The sequence below is a fragment of the Poecilia reticulata genome, linkage group LG21, assembly GCF_000633615.1.
Source record: "Poecilia reticulata strain Guanapo linkage group LG21, Guppy_female_1.0+MT, whole genome shotgun sequence".
Taxonomy (NCBI): domain Eukaryota; kingdom Metazoa; phylum Chordata; class Actinopteri; order Cyprinodontiformes; family Poeciliidae; genus Poecilia; species Poecilia reticulata.
In genome coordinates this window covers 18,639,836-18,653,316 of record NC_024351.1, presented here as the reverse complement: position 1 = coordinate 18,653,316, position 13,481 = coordinate 18,639,836, and the positions used below count along the sequence as shown (strand labels likewise).

The 13,481-nt window shown below is 39.1% G+C and overlaps 1 protein-coding gene across 1 annotated transcript in view; it reads left to right on the top strand.

Moving 5' to 3' along the window:
* Positions 1-831: 831 nt before the first annotated feature.
* Positions 832-13,481, top strand: part of sptlc2b (serine palmitoyltransferase, long chain base subunit 2b) — an 18,602-nt gene continuing 5,952 nt past the window's right edge. The window contains exons 1-9 of the mRNA XM_008398236.2: positions 832-1,114; positions 4,274-4,468; positions 5,200-5,354; positions 7,098-7,246; positions 7,446-7,570; positions 9,182-9,275; positions 10,218-10,323; positions 11,256-11,475; positions 12,432-12,558. Of these exons, the coding sequence (XP_008396458.1) occupies positions 971-1,114; positions 4,274-4,468; positions 5,200-5,354; positions 7,098-7,246; positions 7,446-7,570; positions 9,182-9,275; positions 10,218-10,323; positions 11,256-11,475; positions 12,432-12,558 (1,315 nt within the window). The 5' untranslated portion in view covers positions 832-970. The remainder of the gene's footprint in view (positions 1,115-4,273; positions 4,469-5,199; positions 5,355-7,097; positions 7,247-7,445; positions 7,571-9,181; positions 9,276-10,217; positions 10,324-11,255; positions 11,476-12,431; positions 12,559-13,481) is intronic.

The following is a 13,481-nucleotide window of genomic DNA, read 5'->3' as shown; positions in this document are numbered from 1 at the left end:
AATTTAATAGAAACTTTGTTTCTATTGCACTTTTACTATTTAACACTTGTGTTTAGAAATGGGGTCCTACTGATCCCACACCCTTATCACTTGTATCAGTTGCCTCAGTCTTCGCACGCACCAGGGTTAAAAGGTCAACATAAGTAATTGAAGATTTATCTCTTCATTTGTGTTCTAGTTAACGTATTAAAGTACAATTTTAGTGTTTTAGAATTGCTTTGTTGGTTAACTATTTAAATATTTTACTGGCATTTCCTAGTTACAAATACAAATAGAAAAGTGTTATTTTATGTGTGATTGTATTAAATTAAAATTCTGTTATTTATTTAATATTTGGTTTTGTATTTACAAGCGACATTTTTGAATTGTGATTATTTTAGAGCCATAGAGAGTAGAAGCTTACAAAGTTCTCTGTAAACCAAATTTGATTCATATTTGCTGAACGAACGCCAAACAAAACGATATTATGGTGACGGAGCCCTTTATTTCTCTCCTCTCCGCGTCCCTAACTTTATTTTACTTGTATAACCCACCTTTACCCTTGTGTATTTTTCCAATTCAACCCAGCAGCGTCACTGGAAAAGGTGCGCTGTCCTAAAAGGTTACCATAGGTTATATCTTTGTGGGCTGAGCTTCACGGCGTCTCACGCTAAAGAAAGACTGAAAAAAATGTAAGAGCTCCCCCAGTGTTCCAAAAGAGGACGAATGAGCTTCTCCAAATAAAATGCTGTTCAGATTCTGATAATAATAATTACTGTTTAAATAGACGATCTTTGCATTGACTTCACGCTATTGGTCGAGAGAACCGCACGGGGGCGTGAATTTCCGGCAACCTCGGTGCGGTCACAGGGCAGTGACAGAGTGGGCGTTGAATCCGTCTTCCCCCTCCTTATCTCAAATCCTGACTTCACATTCTCAATCGCTACACAAGTTGAGTCCACACAGTTCGTGAAATTTCCCCGGGGGAAACATGACGGAAAGCTCCTCGACGAAGCTGCTGAACGGAGACGCCTGCCGCCGGACGTTAAACGGAAAAAACGCGAGTAAAAATGGCTACGTGAAGAACCACTGTCTGTTTCAGCAGTCACAGAAGTACAGTCGCTCCGGGGAGAAGGTAAGGCCCAACCGTCACGGAGAGAAGACCGGAAGAGGCTAGTGACAGTCTTACTTTCTATTTTATATAAACAGAGTATCCGATTCGTTCTATGAGGTATATATTTATATTTGCCGTGTTTGTATAGCGGCTACATTCTTGTGTGGGAGTGGTTTTCCTGAGCAGGATCGTGCAAGGCGCGGCTACATGTCAGTATAACAATATGCCGCTGCTAATATAATTGTAATGACCTCGTACAGTTAGCTTCTAACGCTCTTTAGTGGGACTTTGCTCAAATATTTGTATTAGACATTAACTATGTCCTATAGCACACATTTTCTATGTCTTGTTTTCGAAATGTAAATTCTGAAATGCCAGCGTTATATTCATAATTGTCCATTTCAAAGAGGGCTACCGGAACGGCCACCCTTAACTTGTGTAATTTTAACACTGTTGTGGACTGAGAAACCTGATCAGGGATGATTGTAGTGATGACCCCCCCCACACACACACACACACACACACACATTCACACACTCCTCCATCTGTAACTTTACACCCTGTTGTTTCCATGCCGCTTGGTGAGGTTAGACAGGTCTCTGTTTACTGACTTAAGTTTGAAGAGGACAAGTGTCCTGTAGTGTCGGAGGTGGTGTCTGTTCCCAGGGAGAGGGAGGCTCTGCGGTGCTTTGACTTGTCCCATCAGCTGGATGTCTCCAGACCTGAAAGGGCGCGGTCCATTTTAATAGTTTGATTTTTAAACAGTACACATTCTTCATTTGGGTGTGAGGGTGGGAACTCTCTCCAGAAGAAGATCAAATAAATACGCTGTAGTGAACGTCATATTCCACTGCTTCAATTGTTTTCATCCATTGGGTTCGTGTTTTTGAGCAAAAACATATCAGGTCAGCCTACAGGAAGTTAAGGCAGAGATTCAATCTTATCACAGCTCAAATTGCTTTCAGTCAAAAGGAAGAATGTTCCCTAGCTGGTTGCCATCTGGAGTTGTAAATAACAACCAATCTAAAGTAGAAATGCACCAACATGATGTTTCTGAATGACTTCCAGATGGAGTATTTTGTAATCGCTGAAGTTGCTGGTTCTGATTCCAAATTACGACGGTCTTCTGACAGAGATTTAAAGAGCAGCAGCAAAAGCAAAGGAGGTGGATTAGCAGCGCTTGCTAGTAACTGATTGCGTCACATGCGGAATATGGAAAATTGAGCTATCGCTATGTCATAGCCCGGCCTGTCACAAACACGAATTTTACTGGACGATAAATTGTCCCGGAGATTATTGCGATAAACACTAACATTGTTGTTTTTAGATCATTAATAAGTAATATATTGGTAGGGTATAATAATGTAAGTTCACTCTCTCGAACATCTATAAACTTTAATTTTGTAAAGAACACTTTGGACTACAAAGTCTCTCTAAACAACAACAGCCCTTCAAAAAGTATTAATCATCAGAATGGAAATTATTACACTCCTTTTAATTTATCATGCAATGAATTGATTTATTGCATATTGCGACAGGTTTAGTCGTGATGACAGACATGGCACTGTCATAGAACAACAATGTCTTCAGTCAGAGGCTTCCTCTGATTCTTTGCAAACCTGCCTGCTACTGGAGATCCTTCCTGTTCACATCCTCGTCACTCGAAAAGACTCTTTGAATACAATTTGATATGTGTTACGACATTTAATCTCCCTTTGGGAAAAATGAAGTATTTTCGATTTGAAGAGATTTTGGACTATCTGATCACTGGTCAGAGTATGTCCGGCTGAAGATCGCACGTCCAAATTTCTAACCATTTTTGTATGGTCTCTTCATAAACGGGATTGTGGGTCCTTGTATATATATTTTTTTATCAATAGAAGGATCCAAAGAGCGATGCTGTGTAATTCCACTTTTACGTAAAGTTAAATATTATTCAAAACTCTAATCCATTTCTAGTTGTAAATGTTTTTAACCCTGAATTTTTTTTTCTCAACACATTTGACGTAATTCTGACGTGGGGGAAAAAACGTCCCGATACTGGAATCCGAAAGGCATGTAAACAATCCATTCTGTACTTCAGATTGTCTCCACACTGGATCAGCATTTTGTATTTTTTTTTTTGCAAACAGAATTCTGTGCTTACACCACAAGCTTCCCCCTATTGTGTACACAATGTAATCTGATCGTCTGCCACCGAGATGCAGAACAAGCAAGTGAAACATTCTCTTCACTTCTTCTGGTGCCCACTTCACTTTAATCTCTGTGTAGCTGCTTAATTTGTTGGCTTCATTTGCTCTACAAGGTTCATTTTGAGGTTGTTTCTTTTTTCTTCCATAAACTCCCAGCTGTCCACCATGTTGTTGAGTATTTTCTCGGCCGTTTCAGAGCTGAACTTGTTTGGCGGACTTTTAGAATGCACAAACGATACACACAGTACACTTTGAGCTGCTCTGAGGTATTTCATTGAGAAGCATGACGGGTCACATGAGAAGTGGCTGCTCTAGCCGCTGGGCAGAGCTCGTAATGAGCGACTGCACTCAAGTAGAAATTCCTCCAGTTCAGCTCGAAATTCTGCTTACATGTTCTCCTCCGACAAGATTCAAGTTCTCCTGCATTTCAAGATCAATACATTTGCAACTCTGGATTAATAACTTCTTTGCTAACCTGTGTGCGCAACAGACCGGGTCTTTGTAAAAAAAAAAAAAAAAAAAAAAAGGAAAAAATAGCATTGGAGTCTCGATTTACTGTTTAACCTTTTCTAAGACAAAGAGTTTAATAAGTAATAATACCTGCTGTTCTGTAACGCATGAGGAGCCTCTATATTGTTTTAGCGGTGTGTCCTTTCCATGACTCATCTGAGCTCAAGGATAGATGGTTATCTTTTTTATATTTATATATTCACCTCCTATGTTCAACATCGCATTATTGTTCAAGTACGTAAGTAATTAAAGTTGCCATTTTCTTTTTTTTTTTGTATTTATCCTTTAAAAGTGAACAAAAATGGATTGAGAGTTCTGGGGAAAGTCTAAAATTAAAACAGGAAAATATGTAGAAATCCTGTTTATAAGAAGAGTCAGGGCTCGTCGTGTGCAGTATAAACGTTGCTTTCATTTGGACTTTTGAGTTGGAAAAAGATTCCTTGGAGTCACTGAAAACGTCCCTTCTTTTGTTTCTCAGAAGCAAAATGCGACCCATAATCCCAGTTTGTACAAGAAGCCCTACGTGGAGTATTTCGAGGAGACGCCTCTGCTGGTGGCTGTGCTCACCTACATGGGCTACGGCATCCTCACCGTCTTCGGCTACCTCAGAGACTTCCTCCGCCACTGGAACATCGAGAAGTGCCACGTGGCTCGAGAGAGAGACGAGCAGAAGGTGAAGCAGCTTTTTTGCGTGTTTGACACATGGAAAGTGTCAGACATCGTAGTGGATTCTTTGAGTAGTTTTGACAGAAATGGAAGCTTTTCCCTCGGTCTGGTTTGTGTTTTAACGATTTCGAAGGGAGAACTTTATTTTCTAGAACGTGCTGCTAAAAGAATCTTTCTGGCTCTTCACTGCAAAAACTCAACATTTTACCAAGTGTTTTTTTTGTCCAGTTTCTATTGCATGTGTCCCAGTACACCAGTACACTTGAAATGAGATAAAAACTAACTTAACTAGTAAGTTTTCAGCAAGAAATAGGATCTTGTTTTGAGTAAATAATTCCTTAATGTTGATGAAAAAGTGCTAGTCAGGACATTTTTCCCACATTGTAAGTTAAAGTATGTTCCACTGGGAGGTTATTTCACTTAATAGTTAGCACTTTATCAATATTAAGGAATTATTGACTTAAAACAAGTTCCTACTTTGTGCTGTAAGCTATTTTATTTTAAATCTTATTTCAAGTCTATTAAGACATTTGCACTAGAAAGTAGACCAAAAATACTTGATAACATTTTTTGTTTTTGCAGTTTTATCATTTTGCATCATTGTTTTACGCCTTTCCTAATCTTCAGACCGATTTATCTCGTCAAACTGTAAATATTTCCTTTTGCTCGGAACAAAGATAACTTGTGCATACTGAAATGTCACGATAAACGTCGAAATATTTCCTCCCCTCTCCACAGGATTTCGTCCCCCTCTATCAGGACTTTGAAAACTTCTACACCAGGAACCTGTACATGCGGATCCGGGACAACTGGAACCGGCCCATCTGCAGCGTCCCCGGAGCCAAGATGGACCTCGTAGAGAGAGTTACCCACAACTACAACTGGACGTTTGAGTAGGTTGCTGCGTTGTGTATTTCTGTTGACATTTGTTTGTTCATTTTGAGGAAAGCATGTCTCAGAATGAAAATAAGTTCATGTTCTCTTCTACTGACTGAGCTACATTACACGCCTGTCATTACAAAGTAGATATAGTTGTGGCTTTCCCGGCTTACAGTAGCACTTTGTGACGATGCTGATCTAGGATCACGCCCAGTGGTTGCTTAAGTTGTACCCTGAACAGAGTGACTTCATTCAGGAAGTTATTTAGTACGTATCAGTATCTGTCATATGGTCTTTATCTTAAAAAATAAAGACATTAAAACAATGTTTGTTATATCTAAATGTAGTTACGGTGACCCTGTAAATCAGCTTGGAAAGAGTTAAAAGACGTGGCGCCAATCAAATTTTATCTCACTATCTCTAATCGTCTGCTGTCTCAAGAAAATGGAATGTGTCTTATCACATTTATGTACTGACAACAAATAATCCTGCTGTGATATTCAAAACACGTTAGTGAATATCTCCACTGTTTCACAACAACTAAGGGGAGTGTAAGGCATTCGTCACTATTTATGTTGACAAACGGCTCTGTTAAAATTCTAGCTGAGTCACGCTGGTATGAGAAGTATCTACAAAAGCGCTGGGAGCTTTTTTTTTTTTTTTGGTTAAATAAACTCTCATTGTCAGCGTAGATGAAGACAAAGGCAGGTAAAGCATAAACAGTTAATAGTAAAAGCAGACGCACCAATCGCAAATGTAGTCAAAGTCTGACCCAATCTTAGCTTCAGTGTTCTCTTTAGTAATTATAAATAACTAAATTAGAATGAAAAAGAGAAATAAACAAACCACTGATTTTTCTGAATCAACCCAAAGTCATACAGACTTATCTATCTAAAGAAGAGATGCAGCCAAATTCTCCAGGTTATTAGACATATGTAAGATCTTCAACTTCTTTCTACTATATCATTACTAAAACTGTCTCCATTTGAATATTGAATGAGGAAAAGCTCAGATTTACTATTGTGTCTTTAAACCAAAAATGTATTTTTTTGTAAAAACCATAAGCATCTGTGTGTCATGGTCTATCATTATTTATTATCCAGGCTGAAGTCGCATTTTGTGGGAGAGCAGTCAATGTTACACAGCTCCTCTGATATAAAGGAGTCCACTATTATTATTATTATTATTGTTGGAGTTGCCATTTTAAACTGTCTGTAGCAACTGTATATGAGCGATTGGTGCAGTTAGCATTAGCAAAAACAGCAGTCTCCTTTCGTTAACTGCGTTAACTGCTATATTCTTGGAGAAAAAAAAAAGACAATTGGATTCTACCAAATTGTGAAACAGAGTGGCTTTGCTGTGATCTGTTCAGCTTCCTGTCATTAACTTCCTGTTTTAGGAAGCAACCTGAATGAAAACAAACCTGTCACTGTAAAAACATAGTTTCCTTTCCAGAACCTTCCCTGCATTCTTTGTGCTTCCTCTCGCTTGATTTTTCAAAATGCCAGAAGTGTAGAAAACAGCTAGCTAAATCCACTTCCTGCAGTAACAACCTCCTGACTGAAGAGTGTTGCTACTGCAACCTCCAGACGTTTAGCTATGGTGCGTTCACAGACTCTGTGGGGGCGGAGGGGAGAAGATGATATTTTGTGGTTTCCAGCCAACTGTTTACAGCGAACGTAAAATCAATGCCCTGGTAATCAAAGCAGACATTCTCCTGATTTTCTGATGCTTTATTCATTTATTTTTGGTTTCAGTCACACCGGCAAGGTGGTGAAGGACGTCATCAACATGGGGTCATACAACTACCTCGGCTTTGCTGAGAACACTGGCCCTTGTGCCGATGCTGCTATCGAAGTCACACAGAAGTATGGAGGCGGCGTGGGAAGCACTCGCTGTGAGATGGGTAGGTTAATCATCCTGGAAGTTGGTATTTGAAGGAATGTCCAAAGTTAGTTTAAGAAAACAAATTAATTTCTGGGTTTTTTTCCAGCTGCTACATCAGTTTTTAACAAATAACAGTCATCTATTTTGTAAATAAAAGGATGCAGGTAGGATTAAAATTGAACACTCTCTCTTCTTTCTTTTTTTTTTTTTTTTTATAGGCAACCTGGACATCCACGAGGAGTTGGAAGAGTTGGTGGCCAGGTTTCTGGGTGTCGAGTCGTCCATGGCGTTCGGGATGGGCTTTGCTACCAACTCCATGAACATTCCTGCTCTCACTGGGAAGGTGTGGTGGCGGCGGGGGGGAAGTTTTTGTCTCTTCCTTTGTGTCCTGTTATTTGTTCCCTGCTGAATCTTGCGTAACTCCTTCCTTTTGATCGTGTGGGCGTTCCTGTCCAGTTATTGTGACCTTCTTCCAGCAACAAGTTTCGCTGTTACTGGAAAACCCACCGCATGGTCTGCGTAAAAGGTTCAGTCGCGTGTTCAAACAGGAAGTCTGTCAGCTTCCGGTTCAAGCTTTGAAAGCAATCTGACTGCAAAGGGTTGATGACTGATGTCAGTCCCGCTTTGACTGGATTCATTGTACGCAGCGCGAGCCAATAGAAACATTTCCTGACAGAAAACAAGTGGAGAACGATTAAGAGTCGGGGAGAGGAGCAAGAGGCACACAAGTTGAAGTGACGAGGGGTTCATAAATTCCCAGCTCTGACTTTGCTTTTTTTTGCTAGTTTACATCCATATGAGCCCATCTTCGCGTCTTAAATCTACGTTATGCAACATGCTTGTTTGCTCTCTGGCTGCAGGAAGTTTCGTAAACTAAATCATTTCTTTTGTGGAATTTTTGCCTTTGTGTTTATTTCTATGGGCTTTTGAGGTTTAGGCACATCACTAATTGAAATCCCATAACATTCACCGTTCAAAGACAGATAATTGTCTGTCTGTTTGACTTTCTGTTTAAGATTAAACTCAAAGCGTGAAGCAGTGATTGAACTAAGACTAATCAGGGTTCGTACAGGTGCTTGAAATCCCTGAAAATGCTTGAATTTCATTTCAAGTTTTGGAAAGTGCTTGGTTTCTGTATTCTGTCCTTAAATGTGCTTTGCACTCAAACTGCGTGGATTTGTAATAAAATGCAATCTAACGTTTTAAAAGGCTAAATTGGTGAAGCAATATTTACAGTTGAAACCAGATATTTTAAGACACCCAATAAAAAAACAGACATATTTTTTATTACTGTCTGAAGTTAAATCAGACCAAACTTTTCCTCTTTTGGGTCAGTTAGAATTAGCAAAATTATTTGTATTTTCCAAATGCCATGTCGTTTAATAAGAACTGTGGTAGGGATTTTTTTTTCTAACCTTCTTTTGGTATGTTGTCCAAACATTTAATTTGAGCAGAACATTTACCTTAATAATAATTGCTTGGATTGTTTCAATGCAGTGGATATTTATTATTCGTAATGGCTCAATAAGTTATTGATCTGTGAAATTGAAATGCAGGTTATCTTATTTTCTATACTTTAAACAAAGTTGTGTTTATTGTTAAATAATCTTTTAACAGTAATAAGCAATGTCACATAATAGGGAATGAAGCAGTTTTTTAAATTTTGTTTATTGGTTTTGTTTTCATCTCCAAGGTGTGGTGCTGGAAAAGTTTAAAAACTCTCCTTAGAAATGCTTGAAAAGTGCTTTGGTGTTACTGAGGGAATCGTATTTGAACCCTGAACAATGTAATCACGAGGCCAAAAAAGTTGTTGCTCAACACCAACAATTCAAGCATGTGGATCCCCGGATTAGCTGGTTTTGCAAGTGGTAATAATGGATAATGTTTGCATGTGGGTGCATAAAATAAAATCGTGTAGCAAAACGGAGGTTAACTCCTGTTTTACCCTGTTTAGGGTTGTCTCATCCTGAGCGACGAGCTGAACCACGCTTCGTTGGTCCTGGGCGCTCGGCTGTCTGGCTCCACGATCCGAGTCTTCAAGCACAACAGTGAGTGGCTTCTCTCACTTCGGTCTGAAATGGAAAAAAAAAAATACAAACACACGGGATGTAAGAACACCCAAAGTGTGTAGAAATGTTAAACCTCTCGATTACAACACCATTTAACAATTACCTGTAAAAGGCTTTATCCAGGTGGCGAGGACAGGTGTAATGACCTGGGTGTGTGCAGATCGCTGCTGATTTCACATTGTCTCGACTTGCCCAGCTCAGCCTTCCACCAAGTTTTATGACCGATGTTCTGAAAGATGAAATAATCTATATGATGTTTGTTTTCCACAAGTCTGCAAAAATTCAGTTTGCGTTCATTTCCCCAAAGTCGATACTTTGAGGAGCTTCCACTTCCTGCTTCTTGATTTATGTCGATTCATTTATTCAATAAAAAAATAGATTTTCTTCTTCTTTTTTTCCCCTGCGGTATATAGATTTCTTTTTACATACTTCGAGTTAAAATATCAACAGTTATACTCTTGATATTTATCTCTTTCCTATGACTGCATATTAGGGCCACGCTGAGAAAATCTAAAAAAAAATAAAATAACATTGCGAGAGTAAAGTAAAAAAAAATTGCGAGGAAAAAAAAGTCCTAATATTACTAGAATAAAATCTAAATATTCTGATAATAAAGTCAGAATATATTGATTTTATAATAATTTACTCTCATAATTTTATTTATTTTTTCTCAGCATGGCCCTAATACTCTGTCGCACTTGCTAAATAGAAGGCCCTGCTGTTTTTAGCACATGAAATGTGAGACTGAACTATAATTGTAAAATTGCTATTATTTATCATTAGGGTATATTTTTTTTTAATCAATGGCACGCACCAGCTGTGGTCAGATATATGGATTGCAAATGTAATAGTTGTCCATTTTCTTTTCTAAAGCCTTCAGCTGGTAACATCACTGTTCCCCTCTCCTACTGTCCTCTGCAGACATGCAAAGCCTGGAGAAGCTGCTGAGAGATGCTATTGTTCACGGACAGCCCAGAACCCACAGACCCTGGAAGAAAATCCTGATTGTGGTGGAGGGCATTTACAGGTATGTCTACCGAATGTGGGCTGAGTTTGTAACTCCATCGGTTCAGTAATTAACTAATATGATTGAAAAAGAGACTGACAATTCTTTGTTCCTCCGTTTTACTACCAGACAAACCATTTTTAGGCAGGTTGTGTTCTAAATGAAATTACCATGAAGTTGCCATTAGCCTTCCTAACGCAGTAAATATCTGAAATCATTTCTACCAAGTCCCAGTGTGAAGCAGACAGAAGCAGATTGAAGAATGTCTCTGAATACATTTGCATGCTCCAGACATCACAGTGGTTCTTTCAAATGCACTGTTAAGGAAGCCGTTTTGCAATTATTTGCTTAATAAAATCCAAGGAGCAACAAAGATAAACTCGCTTTAGCAGGTGTTGCTGTTTGATTGGAAAGGAAACTAACACTTTTGAAAGCATTTTATTTCATCAAAATGGCTGCTGACATTCCTGCTAGGTATTAGTTTCCACTAATCAGCACTAAAATATTGCCATACAGTTTTTGATTTAACTTTCTCTTCTTGATTTAAAAAGAACCTTGTGCCTTTGAAAAGAACATTTGTACATTATTGAAAAAGTATTGAGAAAACCCACGCATGCACAGGGAGAACATGCAAACTCCATGCAGAAAGACCGGGGCCGGGAATCGAACCCAGAACCTTCTTGCTGCAAGGCAACAGCTCTACCAACTGCGCCACTGTGCAGCCCATGAGGAGAATCATATATTTTGAAACTTTTCTTGATAATTGAATGTATAGAGCTGTAAAAATTCATTCTGTAATCATTGAGAAAGGGACCAGATGTATTTGTCATCTTCCTGTTCCCTTTTCACTCGTGTACAGTAAGGGTTGCTGTAGGAGAGTGTTTGTGGGTTGGTGGTGAAATTTAAAACTGAGTGAAAGAACTGACTGATTTAGATTCCTTTAAATCCCAAAGCATGGAGGGGTCCATCGTCCGCCTGCCTGAGGTCGTCGCCCTGAAGAAGCGCTACAAGGCGTACCTGTACCTGGACGAGGCCCACAGCATCGGCGCTCTCGGCCCAAACGGCAGAGGAGTGGTGGACTACTTCGGCCTGGACCCCAAGGACGTCGACATCATGATGGGAACGTTCACAAAGAGCTTCGGGGCTGCTGGTGGATACATTGGAGGCAAAAAGGTCAGCGGCGAAAGCTCTGGAGGGATAACGGTTAAAACTCGTAAAAACGTTACCCGTAAAAGCAAGAAGTTGTGATTCAAATAGTTTGAGTGCTTAATCATCCTCGGCAGATTGGCCAAGTTTCCTGTCTTTACTGTGTCATCTGGTGTTGGTCAACACTGTTGCCAAAAAAAAAAAAAAAAAAAAGAAAGAAAGAAAAGAAAACGGAAATCCAGCTTTTTGTTTTTTGAAAAGTTGAGCTCTGTTCATCCAGTTGTTTTTTTAACAACTCAAGAAGAAAAGGCGTACTAGATTTTGTTATTTTTTTAAAGCACTTTCCCTCCATACAGCAGAGCTCCTAAGGTCGTGAAAAGTCTGTCGAGGCACGATTTACTACTTTCATCTTCTTTGAAAAAAGGATTTGAGTTTCCAGACAATATTTATTCCAAATTCAATATGATGAAAAAATGTCTAAATACCAAGTTGTATTTATATACTTAAATCACACACGTTTTCTTCAATTTGCCACATCATAATTCACAATGTTTTATCCCCCTAACCCTCTTCAAGCTGAGTCTGTACTTCTAACACCAAACACAATGTTAGATGTTAAACTAAGCGCTAAAACATATATATTTTTAAGTTTAATTTTTTTTTTTTTTTTTTTTTACAAAGGAGTAGAGGCATCAAAGTTCATACACTATTTTAAAGAATCTGTTCTGATTTGAGAAAACTAAAGCCTCATAGATGTTGAAATGAACCTGATGTAAGTAATTAAAGTTGGTAATCAGAATCCACTTTCAGCGGTAATTTAAGACTCGGAGACAATGGAGATAAAACCAGTGTAGCATTTTAAAGGCAAATGTTTGGTCTGGAATTGTGAAACTGGATAATGAAAAGAAAAAAAATGGTTAAGAACCGCAACATTAGACCACAATGTATCTCTGTAAAACTAATTTGACTGATTTGTCTGTCAGGAGCTGATCGACTACCTGCGCAGCCACTCTCACAGTGCTGTGTACGCCACCTCCATGCCGCCTCCTGTGGCCCAGCAGATAATCACCTCCATGACGACCATTATGGGAGAGGATGGAACAACTCTGGGTACGTGCCAAAATAAAAGCACTAGTAGGAAAAAGTTATCAAATTAAACCAATATATCACTTCGCATTGAGATTCTTGTTTTCTAGAAGTATGCAACCTTCATACTTGGTTTCAGTTTTTTGGTTTAAAAAAAAAAAAAACTGGTTGCAAGTGTTTGGTTCAACCAGAAGATGGCGGTAAGCTCGTACTTTACATTGCAACGCTGCACCAGAGAATCGATTCTCAGGACAAAGATTGTTCCTCTCAGTTCCCATGAGCCTTGCCAGACACACCAGCACATAAAAAGTAGCTGGACTGCTTTATTACAAATTAAGACATCTGTGATGTACTTCTAAATACATTAGCAAAGTCTAATTAAATTCAAAGTTCTTTTAAACTTTTGAATGCTGTAATTAGAAGATTCCTTTCAGTAAAAATGACATCTTTTTCTTCATAAGTTCACCTTAAACCCTCCCCTTGTTTCTTTGTTCAGCTTTGGGCCAGACTAATGGAAAGACCTCTACCTATTCCCTTTTATCACTTTCACATGTGTGCTCCGTTTTTTTGTTTTTTTTTGTTGCTTTTACACTGTGGGTGCAAAGCAGCATGGTGCCTCAGGACCAGAGGCCTCTGCAGACCCGACTTTGCTGGACTCTCCTACACACACAAATAAACGACAAAGTCTTGTTATTCTTTCTGGGGCGGCACCTTCTTTACTTTTTACGAAGCTTGATTGATTCAAACCCCCCGACCCCACTCCATCAACCCGTCCAAAAGCTGATCTAAGATCAGGTTACGCTACTTTCAAGCCTCCCAGTTGATAGGTACAAGAATAACAACTGCCGCTGCAACCTTTGTAGTGTCTTCTTTTGTGGTTTTTTTTCTTTTCCCAAGAAGAGAAGACCTGACCTTGCGGCGAGGATATTAGCTTGACAAGTCCCCCC